Consider the following 20,401-nt stretch of genomic DNA (forward strand, 5'->3'; position numbering starts at 1 on the left):
GCCCATGGACTGACTCTTAAGGAGTATACTGCAATGTCGGTTTAGCTTGAGTCGGATTATTTGCCGTTTAACTCCGACTTGTTGTGGTATCATTGTAGAAGTATACGTTGCCATAGTAATTCAGCCTACGAGACTGTCCAGCTGCAAGCAGGGGCCTGTATCATGGGAGTAGGATTACTGAACCGGATAACTTTTAGGCTAAGTAACGGTAACTCTGGCTTTCCAATATAAAGACATTGGTTTACTCCTAAGCAGTATTCATCACTACTGTAATTCATGCTACACACTTCACTAACCTGCTTCAGAGCAGTTTATGGTTCAGGATCACCAATAACAAACAGTGCTTGGAACGATAAAATAGAGGAAGTAGGTATACTGACATAAAAAGGAGCTTTCCCAAACTTTCCAAATAGTTTGTCCGTGAGACCACGCTGAAGTTAGTGTGACCGAGCCTCCGGATTCAGCTATAATTTTATATTAATAATAAAATAACACCACAAGCTCCACCTCAGTTACTGAACATTTCTTTTTATTAATAATTCCCTCCGCCTGTCTTTTTTTTTTTTAAACCAAGGGCAAAGCACTACTGCCCTACGGCAGCTCTGAAGGGACACAACCCACAAACTACAACCAACACAACTCACAAGAACCACCAATACTTTATATAACAAAGTTGATACATATGCCTCCCCACAAAAAATGTCCCTGTTTCAACAAAAGAAAGGAACAATCACAAGTCCACAGCTCACAAAAAAAACACAAATGACAAACTCAGGGTGTCCATTACAGAACCAAATCAATTCCAGAGCACAGAGCAGTACCAATAAGAATATGTCTACATGAAACAAAACAAGCAAAACAGCAGCAAACAGAACATTCAGTAAACCACAAAGTCTGAGAGATGTGCAGGAGGCCGCAAAACTCGTCCGGCCTGAGACCGCGCCGTCCCGTGCCACAGGGGATGAACTCAGACTGGAACAAATGGGCAGGGGGATCCGAAAGATGGGGGACTGGTAACATGTAAGGTTTTAGTCTATTGTGATGGACCACCTATGCCCTTCTATGTGTGTCCAAAGGATTGACAATGCGATGTTAGTCCAGCTTCCCCCTCTGAGTCCATCACTTCCACAATCTGGAAGGGGCCCTTCCAGTGGGTGGCCAACTTAGTATGGCTCCCCATGGGATCATTTAACCATACCATGCCAACAGCATAGTTCCCATTGTGAGCACCTTCATCATGGTACAAACTTCAATGGATCCTCGTCGCCGAGCCACATGTTGCGTGAAGCAATTGCTAACTTAAAATTAAGCGAAACTATTGTAAATAAAGACGCCGGCACCGATTAAAGTTGCTTCCAGCAACAAATCCCACCACTGCCACCAATGTGACCGAGCCTCCGGATTCGCCTAACTTGATATCAATAATAAAACAACACCACAAGCTCCACCTCAGTCACTGAACACTTTTTATTAATAAATCCCCGCACCTCTCTCTCTCTTTTTAAACCAAGGGTAAAGCACTACTGCCCGACGGCAGCTCTGAAGGGACACAGCACACAAACTACAACCATCACAACTCACAAGAACCACCAACACTATATATAATAAAGTTTGTTACATTAGTTATATATACGATAATATCTTTTTACAAGGTAAGCCGTTTTAATCACAGACCTTTGATGTCCTGGGGCAGACATGCACTCCCATCATCTTTGCGTTTCGAGCCCTTTCGTTATGTATGCCGAGTATTGTTAATATGTACGAAAAGTGGCGATCTCTGCCACACCGAGGTACTGGGTCAGTATTTTAAATTGATAGCGACACTCCCACACACTGTGGTTTTCCAAAATACTTTACGAACAAATTTGAATGTTAGCAAACGCGTTTAGTTACTGTCTATCGCTTGCAGCCACCTAAAGGATTATTAGGAACACCTGTTCAATTTCTCATTAATGCAATTATCTAATCAACCAATCACATGGCAGTTGCTTCAATGCATTTAGGGGTGTGGTCCTGGTAAAGACAATCTCCTGAACTCCAAACTGAATGTCAGAATGGGAAAGAAAGGTGATTTAAGCAATTTTGAGCGTGGCATGGTTGTTGGTGCCAGACGGGCCGTTCTGAGTATTTCACAATCTGCTCAGTTACTGGGATTTTCACACACAACCATTTCTAGGGTTTACAAAGAATGGTGTGCAAAGGGAAAAACATCCAGTATGCGGCAGTCCTGTGGGCGAAAATGCCTTGTTGATGCTAGAGGTCAGAGGAGAATGGGCCGACTGATTCAAACTGATAGAAGAGCAACTTTGACTGAAATAACCACTCATTACAACCGAGGTATGCAGCAAAGCATTTGTGAAGCCACAACACGCACAACCTTGAGGCGGATGGGCTACAACAGCAGAAGACCCCACCGGGTACCACTCATCTCCACTACAAATAGGAAAAACAGGCTACAATTTGCACGAGCTCACCAAAATTGGACAGTTGAAGACTGGAAAAATGTTGCCTAGTCTGATGAGTCTCGATTTCTGTTGAGACATTCAAATGGTAGAGTCAAAATTTGGCGTAAACAGAATGAGAACATGGATCCATCATGCCTTGTTACCACTGTGCAGGCTGGTGGTGGTGGTGTAATGGTGTGGGGGATGTTTTCTTGGCACACTTTAGGCCCCTTAGTGCCAATTGGGCATCGTTTAAATGCCACGGCCTACCTGAGCATTGTTTCTGACCATGTCCATCCCTTTATGACCACCATGTACCCATCCTCTGATGGCTACTTCCAGCAGGATAATGCAGCATGTCACAAAGCTCGAATCATTTCAAATTGGTTTCTTGAACATGACAATGAGTTCACTGTACTACAATGGCCCCCACAGTCACCAGATCTCAACCCAATAGAGCATCTTTGGGATGTGGTGGAACGGGAGCTTCATGCCCTGGATGTGCATCCCACAAATCTCCATCAACTGCAAGATGCTATCCTATCAATATGGGCCAACATTTCTAAAGAATGCTTTCAGCACCTTGTTGAATCAATGCCACGTAGAATTAAGACAGTTCTGAAGGCGAAAGGGGGTCAAACACCGTATTAGTATGGTGTTCCTAATAATCCTTTAGGTGAGTGTATATATAAAAATAAAAACATGTCGGGAGTCCGTCTAATACGTATGATGTCAGGGCTTAGGTGGAGTTGTGGCTCTGAGGCTAGAGATCTGTGCCAGATTGCTGGTTAAAATCCTGTAAATGCCAGTAATGATTCTACTGTATTAGGCTCTTGAGCAAGGGCAGGCCCTGGGGTAGCGGCCCCTCCTATCAGTCCACCCATGGTGACCACCTAATCCATGTCAAGAGAGGACTCTCTGAGCTACTTCAGGTACTGCAAGGTTCCTGTGCTTGGCTAAAATAGTTCAGCTTGTCTTGTGCTTTGACTGGTTTGTTTCCTTGATTGAAAGACTCACACAGCTGTTTCACATTAACATTAGTGACACAGGCATGATTTTAGGAGACTGATCAATCAGCCCAAGGCAAGAGCTCAGTCCTTAAGTGAAATCTAGACCTTTTAATTTAAATAATTGTTGACAAATCCTGTTCTACTCAAAGTGTATATTTACCATTCAGACATGAAGATTTTCTAATCTTAACCCCTGGCAAGAATGCAAATAAGCTAATTTCCAAAAATGTTGAACTTCTCCTCCACCAGTATATTGGGAAGAGTGCATCAAAAAGAATGTCAATGAAAATTGGACCGCAGCAACTTCAATGGACAGAATTTCAGCGAAGGTCAAGGCCAATTACAGTGGACCCAGGAGCAATAGCTCCGGGGCTCAGTGTACAAACTCAGGGGCTACAGGAGCCTGAAACAGAAGGCAGGGGGCGCTGTTTAGAAACAGATAAAATATGTATTCAATATTGGAAAAAACTCATTGAGTGGTGCTCATTGAGTATTGTAGCACATTTCCTTCAGTTTGAAATCTGAAAATTAATTTTTCTTTTTTATAGCCAAAAGATATCATATAGCCTACTAACACTTCAGTTTCATATTTTATTATATGAAATAATATCATAGAAATAATACAATTCAGCAATACATAATGTATTGCTTAAAGGTGAACAAAAACGCCTCAAAATTCAACAAAATAGGCATACTATTTTATACTATTTATCAATTCAATGACAAATAAATTAAATTAGCTAATGCAAATAATCCGTATATTACTGTCAATAAATATATTCTTGTGTGCATATTAAAATTTAAATATCTTTCAGCTCAGTATGTTTTATAGCAAATTCTCTTTATAATAATGTTAACGTATCACCTCCAATTACACCTGTTGCTACAGTGTGTAGAGTCCCGTTATGATAATAAAGAGCAGCATCGCCACCTAGTGGTCCAATCGCAAGTGATCGTTGTCGAAAGATAACACCAAAAAAAATAAAATAAAACTCTACTGCGACTGAAGGGACTGGCTGATTTGTTTCTTTTTGCATTCTTCTCTTTACACGGCTGTGCTCCAAGTTCGTTACTGGTGCCCAGTCAATGTTGCCTCTGACATATATAGTGGCTGGTTTGCCTAACCAACACTGCTGATTTTGCAGCCCACAACAGCACACCCGGGGTCTGTATCACGAAGCAGGATTTCTTGCTTAGCCTGATAATTTAACAGATTTAATTTACCCCAGTTTAAATTGACCTTTATCTTCGTTCACTTACAGTAAGCCCAGACTGCCTTAAATTCCACAAGACTGATTGTTGGCGGAGTTTCGCAGCTCTCTCTAATCCATAACGCACAGACAATATTACAAACGTATGCAAATAAACTCCACATTTCCCCCCTAATTTTTAACCATTTATTGTTGCTCATACTAGAAGACTGAGGCGATCATTGTCGTGCAGTATGTAGGCCACCCACCAGGGGAAGACAGAGCCGCGGTTAACCCGGGTAATCTAAGCAGAGTTCTGTCTTAACTCCGTTAAAACACGAAAATGCATGACATGTAATTACGTGAAAAAGAAAAGAAGACAGTCGTGGTAACAGGGAGTACTTTACTGGACGAAAAAAAAAAACTCGATCATATATTTAAACAGTTCTGTAATGCTCATCCCTGCATCGTGGCGAGGGGCTTCCAGACGCATTTGAAGTTATAACGAAGAATTTGACTGTTTGACATTGGATTGTATCAGGCCTACATCGTTCAATTCTTTATTTTTAACGATTCCAGATTTCGTTGTCATATTTAGTCATGCATTAGCTCCCCGGTTTACATACCTAGAGTCAAACTCATGATGAACCATTCAATAACACATATGCACATACGCTAACTGAAGGGAATACGCAACTTTACCGATTAAAATCCTTAAACATACCTAATCAGCCCAATCAAACTAAATGGCATTTACATTCTTTTAAATGTTATGTCCATGTGGGGCTGTCTGGATTTGTACGATTTTCAAGTTATCTTTCCAGCAAGCAGGTGATTGTGGGGAGAAAGAATTTAAACACTCACTTCTGAGAGATTCCTGCATGGGACATCCTGTTGTTATTTTTTCTCGCCAGAAGTTCATGGGAATGGTAGAGCTGTCTCTGAGACAGGAAGTGACCTCGCGGGGCACTCTCATGCACGGCCTTGGGCTTCGGGGTCACATCTGGCTCCAATCACAGACCATGACTGAAAGTCACCCTTCCCCCAAACTGGAGAAAGTTGGAAGTCAGCTTTTACAACCAGTCATGTCACGTAAACCACCTAAAATTATGTGTGTGTGTGTGTGTATATATATATATATATATATATATATATATATATATATAAAATCTCCATCAACTCAACAATTTCCATCTTTATAGAAGCACAGGCTTTTGCCAAGCAGCCCCCCCCCTCCCAAAATTACACGGATACCTCATAAAACCCTGCACCCTCTGAGAAGTAAGTGAGGAAGACGAGTGTCGGAGTGGGAAGGTCTTGGCTCTGGGTGCAGTTGCAGGCATGGCAGTACAGTGGCCTGTCTAAGGTCAACCTCCTGTGAACATTCCATCCAGGACAGGAATAGAATGGCCCTTTCAGTGCCAGCCCTGTGCACATGCGTCACACACTGCCTATTGAGGGAAGGTACGAGGGTCCAGAGCACGTGTGGGATCATAACAGGCTTTGGGTTCGAAAGGTTATCGCAGGGTAACTGCGCATCGGTCACGTTCACATGCTGTTTGTCAAGACAATGGACAGACAGTGAAGTACACAAGCTCCAGAGTTTGGGGTCTTTTAATGTTTTCATGAAAAAGGGTTTTGGAGGTACTTTCCCCACCCTTCAAATGCTGCAGAGTACAAGAGCAGGTATGAAAAAAGTCAAACCTGAGTCAAGAGTTTTCACCCTCCGAACGACAGGGTTAAGTCAAATTAAATTACACTCTCACAAACAGTACCAAAGAGGCGCAGTAAAACCAGCTTACAGTTGTGTATAATTTCGATAAGAGCAAAGGAAGAAGTATGCCGATTTTATCATTTCATATTTACAGTATGTACAGTCTGCAGCCACATGTGTATATTTATATACACACAGATTTAGGCACCCATGCTGACACGTTTCACATACACTTAAAATATAGCTTTGTTTTTAAAATGAACGAAGAGAAAAATGCTTCCCAGAAGCTTCTGAATGTTTAAATGTCCCAGACATCGTACAGAACGATATTGACCAGAGCAACAGCTATAACAGTATTACCATGGTAACAATAACAACAACAGTACAGACAATGATGCTAAGGCTAATTAGGGAATAGTCACAGGCTGCCTGGCCCTTCCCAAAGTCATGTGATGTCTAGTGCGAGGGACAGAAGAGCACCAGCTTAGCGGTCGTGCAGGAAGCCACGGGGAGCTCCACGAGGGAGAGTAGTGTGAAACCCACCTCCTGTCCTGGGTTCCATCCCCCCCCCCCCCCGTACCGTAGCCCTAGCCCTGCCCCTCCACACCAGGGCTGTCATGTTAAGTTGCCGGTAACTCGTGATCCCACTTTGTTTCCATTCCAACCCCATTTCTCAGAAATAACCTAGTTCAATTAGTAGTTAATTATCTGTTATATAAATATTTAGACTTTTACCCCAAAAGAGAATGTTTAAATATGGTATATCCTGAATACATAGGTTAAAAAAAATTACACACAAGTTTTTAATGTCAAAATGAGGCTGCTAATTGTGTTGTTACAGGACGGGGTTGGGGGTTAACCCACACGCTGGGCCTGCCAGGAGAATCGCGGCTTCACATTCAGATCTTGGTCTCTGGGCCCTCGGTGGCGAGTGGCTGGAAGGAGTTGCGGATTCGGGCGACTTCGGCCGCACACAGGTGACCGAAGGCCTTGTTATACCAATCAGGCGTTCTTCCCCTGAAAGACAGCAAAGTATGGATGAGTGTCGTCTACCCACATGTTCAGAGGAATCATTCAATGATACAGGTAAGAATTATGTATACAGGCCCAAACTTCCATATACGACATATCAGGATACAGGTAGATGGTGTGAAGGCACTCTGAGCAAACTTCTGGAAATGCAAATATAAAATCCCGAATGCGGGTCTGGAGTTGACTTACTTGAGATCAATCCTACATATGTGAGTCAGACGGGATTTCCCAGAGCCGCATGGTTCGAGCAGGTACTGCGACTCCAGCACCACGCCCCGGACTCCCCCCATGGGTGCGGAGTCCTCATGATCCACCGAGACGGACACCAGCGCACATGTGCCTTTAGGAAGGTCTACCCTCCATGACCTGTGTGAGATGGGAAGGTGATGAAAGTGGGAAAATGGAAGCACCCCCCCCCCCCCCTCCGAAACATTACCCCAAACTCACCTCAGCACCACAAAGTCCCGGCTGGGATGTGGGGGCATACGGCTCAGGGCGTACTGATACACCTCAGTCTGCCTGTCCAGCGTCTCGCACACCTTCCACTGCAGCAGGTCCACATCCCATAGGTGGCGCTCTCGGAGCACGCGGTTCAGCACCACTGAGGGTGGGGCCTCCACCTCCACTGACACCCGCCATCTCCTCAGGGGGTTTCCATCGCCAACCTGGAGCAGGAAGGAGAGTGGTGAAGATGAGTCACTGGAAAGTTGTTGCCCAATTCCTGGAACACAGTAGCTAAACTTACTGGATGTGTTATCAGATGGTCTTAGTCACAGGACGGTCTACTAGTGCTGCCTTCTTATCAAGATACAGGATTCAGAATATTTCGGTTAAGTAGCCATAACTAGCAAAATGGTAGGTGCTCCCTGAATAAGAATAATGATGGTTAAAAGGCTGTCAGTAGGGGCTGTCGCATGTTGTGTGTCTTTTATGAATGTTTCTGCCATATTGGTCACCACAAGATATGACCTATACAGTTGTTGAGATGTATTGATGTTGATATAGTGCGAATGAAGATGGTGTGCATCTTATGAAGGTGTCATGAATGTCTTATACAGTACTGTGCAAAAGTCTTAGGCAGCAAAGAAAACGCGACCTTCATATTGGCGTAAAACTATGATTTTATGTCTGTCAAAGTGTCTCAGCTTAGCCATTTCAAAACCTCTCCTAAAATCACCCCAGTGTCTGCAGCGGCCATCCTGTACACACATGCATTTTTGGTTTGACCGCTAGCACATCTCGTATAGCTAACCGATATCTCATTGACTTTTTAAAACTAATTAAATTAATTCATTTAGCGAGCTGGTGATGAAATTTAATAAATACATTGAATAGCTGAGGTGCCCCTGAGGAGAGGTTTGGGAATTAAAGCAGCCATCCTACTAGATATCAGTGACTTTTTGGAGAACGGAGGACATTCTTACTAGTTTTTATTGTCACTATTAATTTGCATGTATTTTAATGCTAAATTGTGTTTTTTGTTCTTAGCAAATGTGCACTTACTACCCATATAAATAGCTTTAATCATTTCTTTTGACTGCCTAAGACTTTTGCACAGTACTGAAGGTGGTTCTTTTAGTCAGCAATGTTCTAGGTGGATCTTTACACGTGCCAGTGTTGTGGTTCCCTTACCTTCTTGTAAGACAGTTCTGTGTTGTTGGCACTAGAGCACGACACCCAGCCCTTCGACTTGTCGCGGGCCTCCTTGAGCAGGTTCTGAATCAGGCCGTCCATGTGGGTCCGGTAGGAGCAGTCATCCTGCTCCGACTGCCTGCACAGCTCCTCCAGCGTGGGCACCTGCAGCTCGGCCTCCACGTAGGAGTTGCGCGACTGTGTGACCATCTCGTGGGGAATCTGGGGGTCCAGCACGTGCGGAAAGGTTGGCGCTCATGCCGAGACACTAAGCCTTACAAGAGGCTGTCCGGATGAGTGAGGATACCCCTCCAAGGCTTGACACCCTGGCACAGAGCTCGCTCTCACCTCAAAGAGCCGGTTGCACTCTGTGATCATATGGGCCAGCCCCTGGGTCGCTGCCAGGTTCTCCTTCAGGTCCTTCTGATCAGGCCTCCCCGTGGCATACTTCTTCTGCATGGCTCTACAGGCGTGAGATAGAGGCGGCTTCAGTCAGCATGGCACCATGGCACAGCGTCCAGCGCTCAGCTCATAAACCTACCCCTGCCACCCCTCAGCCGAAGCAGTAGTAACTCTTTGATCCCCACACCCCCTCAGAAATTTAATTAGCGGCTTAATGACAGACGAGAGTCTGTTTGTACACAGCAGGGTCCTATAAAGCCATGCACCATGCAGAAGGGAAGCGCCATAAAAAATGCAGTCTGTGCTAACGTGGCCTCTGTAATTTCTGACTGCTCCCTTTGGGCCAACAAGAGCAAGTGGTTGCTAGGTTTATGTACTGTGTCTATATAACACAGAGGACTACATTAGACGCTGCACACTGAGGAACAGAGACTACTGAGTCATTGCAATAAAATTCATGGGTTATGTGTCAGAGAACCAGGGAGCTGCATGAGTAAATGACCTTCTTGGTGTAAGATCTCATCATGTCTGTCAAAGTGTGTCAGCTTAGCCATTTCAAAACCTCTCCTAAAGTCACCCCAGTGTCTGCAGCGGCCATCCAGTTTACACATATGTTTGCTGACTCAGACACTAGAGCGTCACGTTTAACTAATCAATAACTCATGAAATTTCATTCATGAAATGAAATTTTACCAATACAAGAAATGGCTGGTTGCCCCTGAGGAGAGGTTTGGGAACTGAAGCGGTGTTGCTCTAAGCTGGCAAGATACCAGTAACTTTTTGGAAAACAGACGAAATTCTTGTTGTTTTTGTTATTGTGTTACAGTACTGATCATTTGCATATATTCTAATGAATATTTACAAAAAAACTATTTAACTCTTACTATAGATAAATTGTTTTAAACCTTTAAGACTTTTGCACAGTGCTGTATGCTACGAGGAAGGCAGTGGCGTTGTGTGATGGACAAACATTTAAGGCAGCCCCACGGCGCAGCGAATGGGTGCTGAGATGCCATGGGGCGAGACGTAGTGGGCACACCTGGGCGACAGGTTGTCCTTCTTCAGGATGTTGAGGTGGAACAGGGATGGCGCCAGACACACGGCGATGTTCATGGGCGTCATCTGGTTCTCCTCTACAGAGGAGGTGACATCGCTCAGGAAGCACAGGAGGGTCTGGAGCACCTCCCGGTTCTCGTCCGACATGAGCATGATGGCGGCCTGCACGGCCTGCAGTCTCTGCTCCTTGGGGACATCTGAGGTGTGGTGGGGGTCAGGAGGGGAGGGGGGCGAATCAGGTGGACCAATGGGAGAGGAACAAGAAAAAGTGGGGGGAGGGGGGAAAGCATTAATGGGCAGGACTGGAAACATAGGGATGGGTTCTGATCAAAGTACATCAGCACGGACATCCGGTGCCTCTCATCACCTCATGAGTAAAAGTCAACATCACGCTGACTGCATGGCTGCCGCTGCTGACTTTGTTAAAGAACCTTGACAGATTGCCCGCAGGGATAATGCGCAGAATTAAAGGCAGGGTGTCGACTGACAGAAGGTAATGAAACAGAGCAGTTCTACATCCCTAAATTAAAACTCAGCAAAGATGCATTTCAAGACCTCTCAAGACTTCAAGATCTGTCTCCTCAATCTTCAGCAAATGTTTGTGTGTCTGCTATTTTACGTATCAGCATAAGTTTGTCTTGAAATGGTGAAATGTATTTTTTGTCAGTTTCTGTCTATCTTGTAAAGGCCTTGTGAATTCACATTTGGATGCTGGTGTGCTTCTGAGTGCCTGTGTGAGCACCACAGGTGTGTGTATGTGTTTGTGATTGGACAGCATTGCACATGAGTGTGTGTGAGTCTTACATTGGTAGATGTGCAGGAAGGTCTCGCCCAGTTTGCTGGTGAGCAGGGGTTCAGGCAGGTCTCTGAAGAACTGCTTCACCATATCTGCTACATCGTAGGCCGACTGGTCTTCGTAGTTCACATCTTCGGGAGAGCTTTCGTTCATCTGCCGGAGGGCCTGGATCCGGGACTTGACTCCTGACTTGCGGAAGAGACCCACCTGGAGCGGGATTGAAGTTAATGGAGTTTCTTTGGCTTGCTCTTCACCATGCTTCTGTTCCATGTTGTCCACAGCCTGCTGTTCCACAGTACTTCATGTACTGTAGACTCACGCACCATGTGTGATGGACCCGGGTCTCTTACCTGGTCCAAGCACTGGCTCCTCAGGAACTGCAGGGCCTGCTGCAGACCCACAGGCAGGGGCTGGCCAAAGCGCTGGACGTGGATGATCAAGGGGACGCCGAAGACATTCTTGTCCTTGTAATCCGGCACCTTCATTCTCTTCATGAACTTTGGAACTGACCTGAGAATGAACACCCAACTAGTTAGTCAGGGAGAAAGCCATGCTCTACACTCTCATGCACATACTGTATAGTGCTACTCGGGGAGTGTCACGCAGAGATGCTAGACTTTGATAGTGGTCCAACAGTCTCTTGGAGCCAACCGACTCATGGCAAGTGTGATGAGATAAGAAGAAGGAGAGTTTAGCTCTGAACTCTCTCTCCAAGCATATATCCTTCAAATCTCCACAAGAAATCACCTTTGCAGGGGACATTCCATACTTGACAAATGATAAACTGCTCTGTTATCATACAAAGAAATCATAAAAACATACTTTCAACATATCGGGATACTATGAACTAATCATATACCTAAAATCTTAAATGAAACATTTTTGGTTTTAAGATCAACAACTTTCCAACCCGTATTATATATTTTGTAGGACAATAACTTATCGTAGATAACAGAAGTCCAGAGAACACTCTTTGCTATCCCTAGTACCGTAGTCTCCAACTCACCAGGTCCAGCCATGCTTGTTGGACATGGAATACTTCTCCATGATGGCAGTGAGGCGTAGCAGAGAGAACTTCTGCAGCAGGCTCAGCTGGGCAGCTGATTGGTTGGTGATCTGGAACGACGCCACAGTGCGGCTGATGCGATGGGAGATCTGGAAACTGGGCCACCTCAAGCTGAACACGGGGAAGAAGCCACGTCAAGTCTCAGGTCTGATATCAGTGGATGAAAAAATCAGTCAAGCCTGAACTTCAACTTATCCTGAAAGGGCATGAACATGCAATGGTGCTTAAATACATTAAAATGATGTATAATAGTAGCACAGTTTAGTATATTGTGTTTTGAATTGCCCATTTGACATATAGGCAGTCCCCATGTTAAGAACAAGATCCGTTCCCTAAGTCTGTCTTTAAGTCAATTTTGTATGTAAGTCAGAAAAATAATAATACAGCACAAAATAATAATAGAGTAATAATAAAAGTAATTACAAATGGTACTCTAATGCACCCCAAGCCAAGGAACTGCTGTAGCCATGCAATGTTTTCAGGAGCGTGACAAAGTGGTGCGTCTGTTCGTTATTAAGAACCATTGCAATTAATCCTAATTGTTAGTGTCAGAGGCTTTATGGCAGTCCGTTCGTAAGATGTCGGGTGTTCTTAAGTCGGGGGTATATTACTATAAAGTTCCTCTAAAAAGTACTGGAAGCAAAGATAAGAGATGCTTCTTACTCATGGACAGCTGATACTGTATATATCTCGTGCTCACAGACATTCACTGCCACCCCCAAGCAGAATCTCACCGATTGGGTCTGGTGAGAGAAGCCCCGACCCCAGAGTCTCGCCTCTCCCGCATCCCAGAGGAATCTGTCTCGTTGATGGACACCCCGTCCTTCCCCCTGTCGCTGGGAGTCATCTGGCCCACCAGAACCGAGTTCCCCTCAAAGTCCAACACGATGGGGAAGGTGGGATGTGGCGCCTGGCCCCCACCACCTCCCTCGGGGAGCATATTCTGTGACCAGTGGTCTACCAGCTGCTGAAGACCACTAACGTGTTGCAGGATGTCATCCAGGTGTGGGAACAAGTCCTCCTTCTCCAGGTCTATGAGGTCACCAGTGCTGGCGTATAGGTGTGATCCAGGGACGTTGTCATAGATGCTAACGCGACTGCCGCGAGGGTAGCGCTGGGTGACGGGCCGCGGCTCCTTGGTGGAAACGCCGCTGACTAAAGCTCCATGGGTGGGGGACAGGCTCTCGATGGACAGTGCTTTGGGGAAGGTTCCTGGCTTGTGATCCTTTGGGATGTGCACCACCAGGTCCTCGTAAGAGCGGAACTCATTCCTGCGGTTCTGCTCGGCCACCTTCTTTGCGTGGGCACCCGTGAAGACGTCCACGTCCTCCAGGTACATGCCGCCACGCTTGTGGTTCCGCGACCAATGGTCCGTCACGCTGGGTGTGCTAACATCACTGCCACCTGATTGGCTGCTGCCGTCACTGCCTGACTGGGAGGCGGGACCTCGGCAGGTGGGCGTGGCCGACAGCTCTGATGGACTTGTGTCACCATTGGTGATATCTCTGCAAGGCAGCGTCTGCAGAGCCTGTGGTTCCTGCTGCAAAATCGGGGCGCTGATGGCCAACGACCTGCGGTCACGGACCCCAGGGCCCCGTGAGCGCAGAAGTTCCATGCGCCGTAGGAAGTCCTTCGCTCGCACTCGCCCATGCCTCCCGCCCTTTGTCGGCAGTGAACCATACAGTGGGACATCTCGGTGTGGGGGTGCCGGAGGGGGCAGGCTGAGGGACGTGTAGTCCGGCATGGCGGCCGAGTCGGAGCAGGTGCGGTGGGACGCCTCAGATGGGCCGCTGCCCCCACTGCCCTCGCTGTGCAGGGATGAGTCCTCGGGCTCGCTCAAGTCCGTCAGCACACTCTCGCTGCTGGTGGTGTTCCTCAGGGCCAGGCCGGCCGGGCTCGACCCCCCGACGCCGCCCAGGAGACAGTCAAAGTCCTGCAGCCTGGACCATCGCCGGCTGCTCTGCTCGAAGGTCCATCGGTCGCTGATCGCAAGCAGGTCGTCCTCATCTGAGTCTTCACTCTGTGAAAGAACACAGGACTGGTCACACCAGCAATAAACGTGCATTTTTACACAGCGCCTCGGCCTTGGGATACCAGAGTCGTGGGTTTGATATCTACCCCCGACTCTGTGTGTGCTGGACAGGCAGCTTGCACCTTTACAGTATTTCTGCATTTGTGTGCCCAGTAATCAACAAGCTTCCCATTCATGGTGGGGCCTGGAGGCTGAGGATGGGATGCCATGAAACAAAGACGTTTACACACACGCACACTACGGGTGATTTAGAGGCACCAGTTTACCAAACTGCAGGAGAAATCCCACACTACACGGGCAAAGCATGCACACTCGTCACACACAGAGCTAGGATGTGATTCAGAGGTAAAAGGTAACAGTGCTACCCACTAAGCGCTATGCTTTAAAAAAGAGAAAAAAAAAGCATACTAATTGATGTTTTGTTAAAGAAGGTGTAATAGATATTAAAACATGCATACATATACACACAGAGTGTAAAAATCGCTACAGGGACAGGAAAGGTAACCTTTTCAGGGAAGAAACTGGGACAAAATCCTACTACAGTTCTGGTGCTGGGGAAAACGGACTCACTCCAAATCCCGCTTCCAGGATGTAAAACACTCGAGAACGGGAAGTGAACAGCTGAGAAGCAGTTAAAGCATTTACTGGTTGACATTCGGTCCCAGTGACAGCACAGGAAAAATTACATAGAAACATTGACAAGAATCCTGGGATATGCAACAGCCAACAAACTGCTAGCTAAATTTCACCTAAAGTGTTTTTTTTTTAAATAAAAGATGAGAAATATGCACAGCCGTACTCATGCCGGTGGCAAATCCTGAAAAAATCCCTCAAAGCGAGCAGGACAAGACGATGGAAAGAAGATCTGATTCCACTTATCGGTGTACTGAGATGTGTCAGGAGCAGAAAGGATGTAGGACGTCAGCCCTATAGACGTGCGTGATACCGCAGGTACTAAGACCGTAAGCCCTGGATGGTTAAACACTCCTTTACAGGATACTGGTAGTTCCTACTGCTCTGGTGTCATCGTTCAAAGCCAGAGATCTAAAATCCATAGGGTGTCTACTTCTTAAATTTAATTACAATTAAATTTACAAACACACAGCTATCCATGCATTTTCCATAAGCACATACGCAATGAGGTTTTGCAGTGAATCAGTGCCAGAAAGAAGAGTGTGTGAATATGGAGACGTCCAGAGAGGGGTGCAAAACATACAACTAACCAGTCATGACAAAATAAATGCAGTTCAAACAGCGTACAATACATATTAATACCTGGAGAGCTATATCTTAAAAAAGATCAAACGCAGAAATCCATATGGCACCTACTTTCTTTTTGGGATGGTTGACATCAAGTTTCATAGAGGCACACTTGTTCAAGGTGTTGAGTCTCCTAGAAGACAAAAGATTCCCATTCAGCTTCACTCAAGCTTTCCCATCTCACCCAGTACTGACCAGTGGCTGAGAGACCCACCCCCAGCCTTAGCCAGCTGGGTCCGGCTAATGTGGCCTGACTCCCCTAAACGGAGCCCCTAAAACCTAATTAGGTCATCTAATAAGCGAGCCCTGGACTGTCTCTTCCTCCCCAGAACTTAATTGGCTGCGAGTGCTCGGTGCAGCGGGGGCCTGGGGGGGGGGGAGACCCTTTGCAGTGGCCCCCAATGATTTGGTGGGGGCGGTCCCCGATTGCCGCAGTCAGCAGATGGTTGGATGCTCTCTGCCCCCTGGAGATCATCCCTTAAGCAGCCTGATGCACCCTTAAGAAAAGAGGATCTTGTTCCATTTTTGGTGGCCGGAATGGGTGGGTATCAGCTAGAAACATGCAAACAAGCTCACCAGTCCCAAACAAGGGCAGGTAGGTTAGGCTGCGACCCAGTGCCGCCCGTATGGCACCGGGCATGCAAACACCCCACATTCAGAAGTGTTCCCAGCCATACCTTTTCGATTAACTTAGTCCGTTTCAGATGCTCGTCTCTATTAAAGTTCCATAAAAGCCCCTGGAAATAACAATGGTGCCTTATAATATTTCCCATAAACCAGCATCATGGGAGCCAGTGGAGGGGGGGGGGGGATCACAGGATTGTGGGAGAGCTGGGACTGGGTGGTAATCATGGAAAATCTACTGGAAACAGCATGAGTGCTTGTCTGCGTGTGTCTGTGTGTGTGTGAGAAAGAGAGAGAGAGAGAGAGGGAGAGAGATAGTGAGAGGGCAGTACTACCAAAGGAGAGATAATGAAAACATTAAGTTTTAATTACACACAAGGCAACCACAACTTGACAGACAATGGGATCATTTGTGGGAATGAGGATTTTCATTCCATATCGCTCCCAAGGCTGTAGTGAGGCTTGCCAGCAGCTATTCCAGTATGATGTAACTTTTCTAGTAAAGCTTTTCCAGTGTTGTGTCTTATTTATTTATTAGCGACTAACCCAGCTTACAGTTTATGTGCTTTACTCAGGTTCAGTGAATCGCTTCACATCAGTATCACTCCTGAGGCAAAACCCTGCAGCTTCCCGCGTACAAGGCTACGCTCTAAGCTACTGAAACACACAGAAGCTGGGGTGGGACCAAAAGTAGCCTTTGTCAACAGGCACCTTTGACTGAGGGGGCACAACAGCGAACAAGGGAGGTTCAGAGAGGCTGCAGCTATGATCTCAGATGAGGGGAACTGTTCCCAGGAGGCCTTGTGTCCGTCTGAAGAGAAACACGAAAAGAGGCGGAGCAAAGCAAGACAGGGTGGGTGGCCACGCCCCAGATGCCGCGATTGTCCGTCACGGCGCAAGATCGGAATTTTGATTAGTTTTTCAATGCTGTGCGCAGCGTCTGGAGTCTTGTGACGCATATGCCCCCCCCCCCCCCCGCCATTTCCTGTCTCTATGGCGACCTGAGCTGGGAAAAAGCTGTTTTCAGTTCAGTTTGTGAATGACTTGCCAGGATAGACTGGGGAGGGAAGAAAGAGAGCAGGGTTGAACTGCACGTTCTCTGTGTTCCTCTTAACGTGCCCTAGTCCTGGGGTGACGGCTCCAACCTATAGCGGTGGGGGGGGGGGGGGGGTTGCCTGTTCCCACACCGCCGGAAGTGCTACCAACGACAACGGCGACCTGTTAACAGCAGCCAGTTAAGAAAAGGCTGGGATTAACAGCCAGGATTGTTCCCTTTGGGTCCAGGCCAATGCAAGCAGGGCAGATGGCCGGCGCTATGGAGGGGGAAGGGGCAAATCCATGATCACCCTAAAACTGGAACGGCTCCCAAATTTAATCTGCATTTTTAAGAAGCCAAGCAGAGGCGTGAGTGATATTTTGCCGTGTGACGAAGAACACCTCCTTCCCTACTGACACAGCGAGAGCTGAGTCCTGCTTCTCACACGGGTCCCGCCCCTTTGTGCAGTGGACTTGTATGCCAGCCCCCGTGTTCCCAACTCTCTTTGCCCCCCCCCATGTTCCCCTACATTGTCTGCAAAGAGACGCAGCAAACCAAGGCCTATTCAAAAGCAAATGATAAATAAATTGCATGGTGGATGGGGAGGGGGGGGGGATCATTAGGGGTGGCCAGTCATGTCCTAGAACCCCCCCGGAGACAAGACGAGAAATGGATTCCTTACCGGCAGAGAGGCTCCACGAGGTCCTTCTCCAGAAAGTCATGGTCCTTCTTCACAGCCGAAATGTCAATCGGAAACTGAGAGTCTGCTGGGGAGTAAGAATGCCTCAGCACTCCGTTCAGTGAATGAAACACTGTGAATTCTGCAGATGAAGTTCTGCCCGTAATCCCCCCCTCCCGCCCCGTCCATTTTTGGTGACTTGCGTATCCAATTAGTGTGGAGGTGGCACAGGGGGCAGGGGGCAGGGGGCATCCTGGGCGGAGTGCCGCTGCTTCGTAAGGAAGTCGCTCAAACACACTCGTACACGAGGAGCTATTCAGAGCCGCTAATTCACTGGAACCGCATTTCTATAGACTGTAGGTGGAAAGCGCAGTTCCCAGAGGAAACCTCAGTGCCACCACTGCTTTGATGAATTTCACTGGACATGAAAAGATCAATAAATCCATAATGAAAGACACCAGATTAGACATTCCCCTTTAACAGTAAACAGCCATGTCCATTGTGGATCCTTTGCCGTGGGCAGATGGGGCGAGACACATCAGAGCTGCCTGATCTGCACCCCGCAACGTGCTGATTGGCTGGGACACCGTTCCAACCTGGTCATGTGATACCAAGCGGCCTTCACAAACGTCTCACCCTCCCTATGCTGTGATAACTGCGGAGGTAAACGGCGGCATTACTTGTGACTGCACCTTTTGAAAGTCGTTCTTATTTAGCTCTCACAAAACCTGGGAGGTCTGTGACAGACATGGCACCAATCCTGGGTTTGATTTGGGGTGGTTCTGTTTGTTGCACTACAAATCCTTAAAGTAAAGTAAATGTTTAATATACAGGCAGTACGATCCCTTCTGTGAAAACGGGAGGCAGCAGTTAAGGTTCCCGTGAGTGCAGCAGAGCCCCCCCCCCCCACGTGCATGTTGGGATGTCCTACATGACGGTTCTGTGCAGCCCCCCATGCTGCCCAGCCAGAGACGTTAGTGGCGAGCTCACACTTCAAACAGCTGGGTGGGGGGGTGGGCGGGAGTGGGAAGCCAGTGTTTTTTTTTTTCTTTTACCATGATAACAGAGGCTTTTTCCCATGACCTCGCTTCTTTAGCTCCGCCAGGATGTGTTTGGGTAGTAACTCTACCCTGGAATTACTCAGGCCCAAATCCACCAGAGATTGTTCACTCTCGCTTACCCCGGTTTTGAGGGGGCCTGGCTTTAAGGAGGCCGGAGTACAGCTGTGAAGGTTAGGCTGCTAAAGGGTGGGCCGGTTCATTGTACCAGTCAAGGAGGGGGGCAAAACAAAGGCGGGCTGGTACACTGTAGTTCCATAGGGGGAGCACACACACATTATGCATTAGCAACACACTAACCCTACATTATTAGCCCTAAATGAAAAATGAAAGATTTCCCTAAAAAGCGGCACTTGAGTTCAGATCAAAAGCTGTTCCACACAGACTAAAGGGCTGATTAATGAACTATCACCGTTGAAGAGAATAATGACGTGTTTGACATGAGCCAGACCTGAGTGTCTTACCTTCGTAGAGCTGAGCGTACTGAGGGAATCCCGCCGCCCGCAGCCAATCACACGCCTCCTTCGCCTCGATCTCTGAAACACAGATGGTGAAGACGCCGCTTCAGCACCGGTAGGGAAGCGTACAGTACATGTAAGCGCTGGGGCTGTCAGAAACCCATGCCCACCCCAGGCCCTGCTATTTCAGGTGTCCCACTAAGAGCCTCTGGGTGCTGCTGGACTGAAACATATATATTATACGTTTATCTCCAGGTTAAAGGCTGAAAGCCCACAGTGAAGCAAAAAACCGCACATGCTCAAAGGTGCATGTGGAAGTCTTTGCTGTCAGCGGTGATGTTTACTGAGCCTGACTCTCAGCCCTGCTTTACATCTTGCTTACAGCCACCCGGAGTCCTGCCCCCAGTGTTGACCTCCCGCTCGGGGTCACGGCCGGCCTTCCCGGGAGCTCTGTCCTCTGGCTCCAGACCCCCGGCCGCAGGGCGGTGGGAGGATGGATGTCGGGAAAGAAGGGCTCCCACAGAGCTCCTCGGACAGGAGAAACACGAAACAGACTCTCCTCTTTATTTTTGGCGCATGCTCAGGGCACGTGTGGCTTTGGAGGGGGTGGGGGGCGCTGAAGCGTGACACAGGAGTCTTTGATGGGAAAAAAAAACGGCCACCACCCCCTGGGGAGGCACAGTGCTGTAAAGGGGGGGGGTCACGTGGACGCACCACTGGCGTGTTCCCACACGCGGCCGGACAACAAGGGTGCTGTGTGACGCCGCCGCTGGCTCTGAGAGCGACGCGCAGGTCGCTGACATTACCGCTGGCGTGTGGGGGGGGGGGGAGCTGACGTAACGGGGAGCCTGGGGGAGGCCAGCCAAAGCCCATTCCCACAGCTCCGCAGAGGAGCACCGCAAACACTCACTC

The 20,401-nt window shown here is 47.5% G+C and overlaps 1 protein-coding gene across 7 annotated transcripts in view; it reads right to left on the reverse strand.

Moving 5' to 3' along the window:
- Positions 1-6,926: 6,926 nt before the first annotated feature.
- The window catches only part of stard13b (StAR related lipid transfer domain containing 13b), an 81,921-nt gene continuing 68,446 nt past the window's right edge, over positions 6,927-20,401 (reverse strand). For all 7 annotated transcript variants that reach the window (XM_023826158.2, XM_072701093.1, XM_023826161.2 and 4 more), the window contains 13 exons: positions 19,496-19,567; positions 17,977-18,058; positions 15,704-15,767; positions 13,077-14,362; positions 12,283-12,453; positions 11,627-11,786; positions 11,285-11,483; positions 10,464-10,677; positions 9,371-9,485; positions 9,023-9,244; positions 7,838-8,055; positions 7,580-7,756; positions 6,927-7,375 (listed from right to left, as the gene is read on the reverse strand). In XM_023826158.2, the coding sequence (XP_023681926.2) occupies positions 7,258-7,375; positions 7,580-7,756; positions 7,838-8,055; positions 9,023-9,244; positions 9,371-9,485; positions 10,464-10,677; positions 11,285-11,483; positions 11,627-11,786; positions 12,283-12,453; positions 13,077-14,362; positions 15,704-15,767; positions 17,977-18,058; positions 19,496-19,567 (3,098 nt within the window). In that variant the 3' untranslated portion in view covers positions 6,927-7,257. The remainder of the gene's footprint in view (positions 7,376-7,579; positions 7,757-7,837; positions 8,056-9,022; positions 9,245-9,370; positions 9,486-10,463; positions 10,678-11,284; positions 11,484-11,626; positions 11,787-12,282; positions 12,454-13,076; positions 14,363-15,703; positions 15,768-17,976; positions 18,059-19,495; positions 19,568-20,401) is intronic.

Source organism: Paramormyrops kingsleyae, chromosome 17 (assembly GCF_048594095.1).
Source record: "Paramormyrops kingsleyae isolate MSU_618 chromosome 17, PKINGS_0.4, whole genome shotgun sequence".
Taxonomy (NCBI): domain Eukaryota; kingdom Metazoa; phylum Chordata; class Actinopteri; order Osteoglossiformes; family Mormyridae; genus Paramormyrops; species Paramormyrops kingsleyae.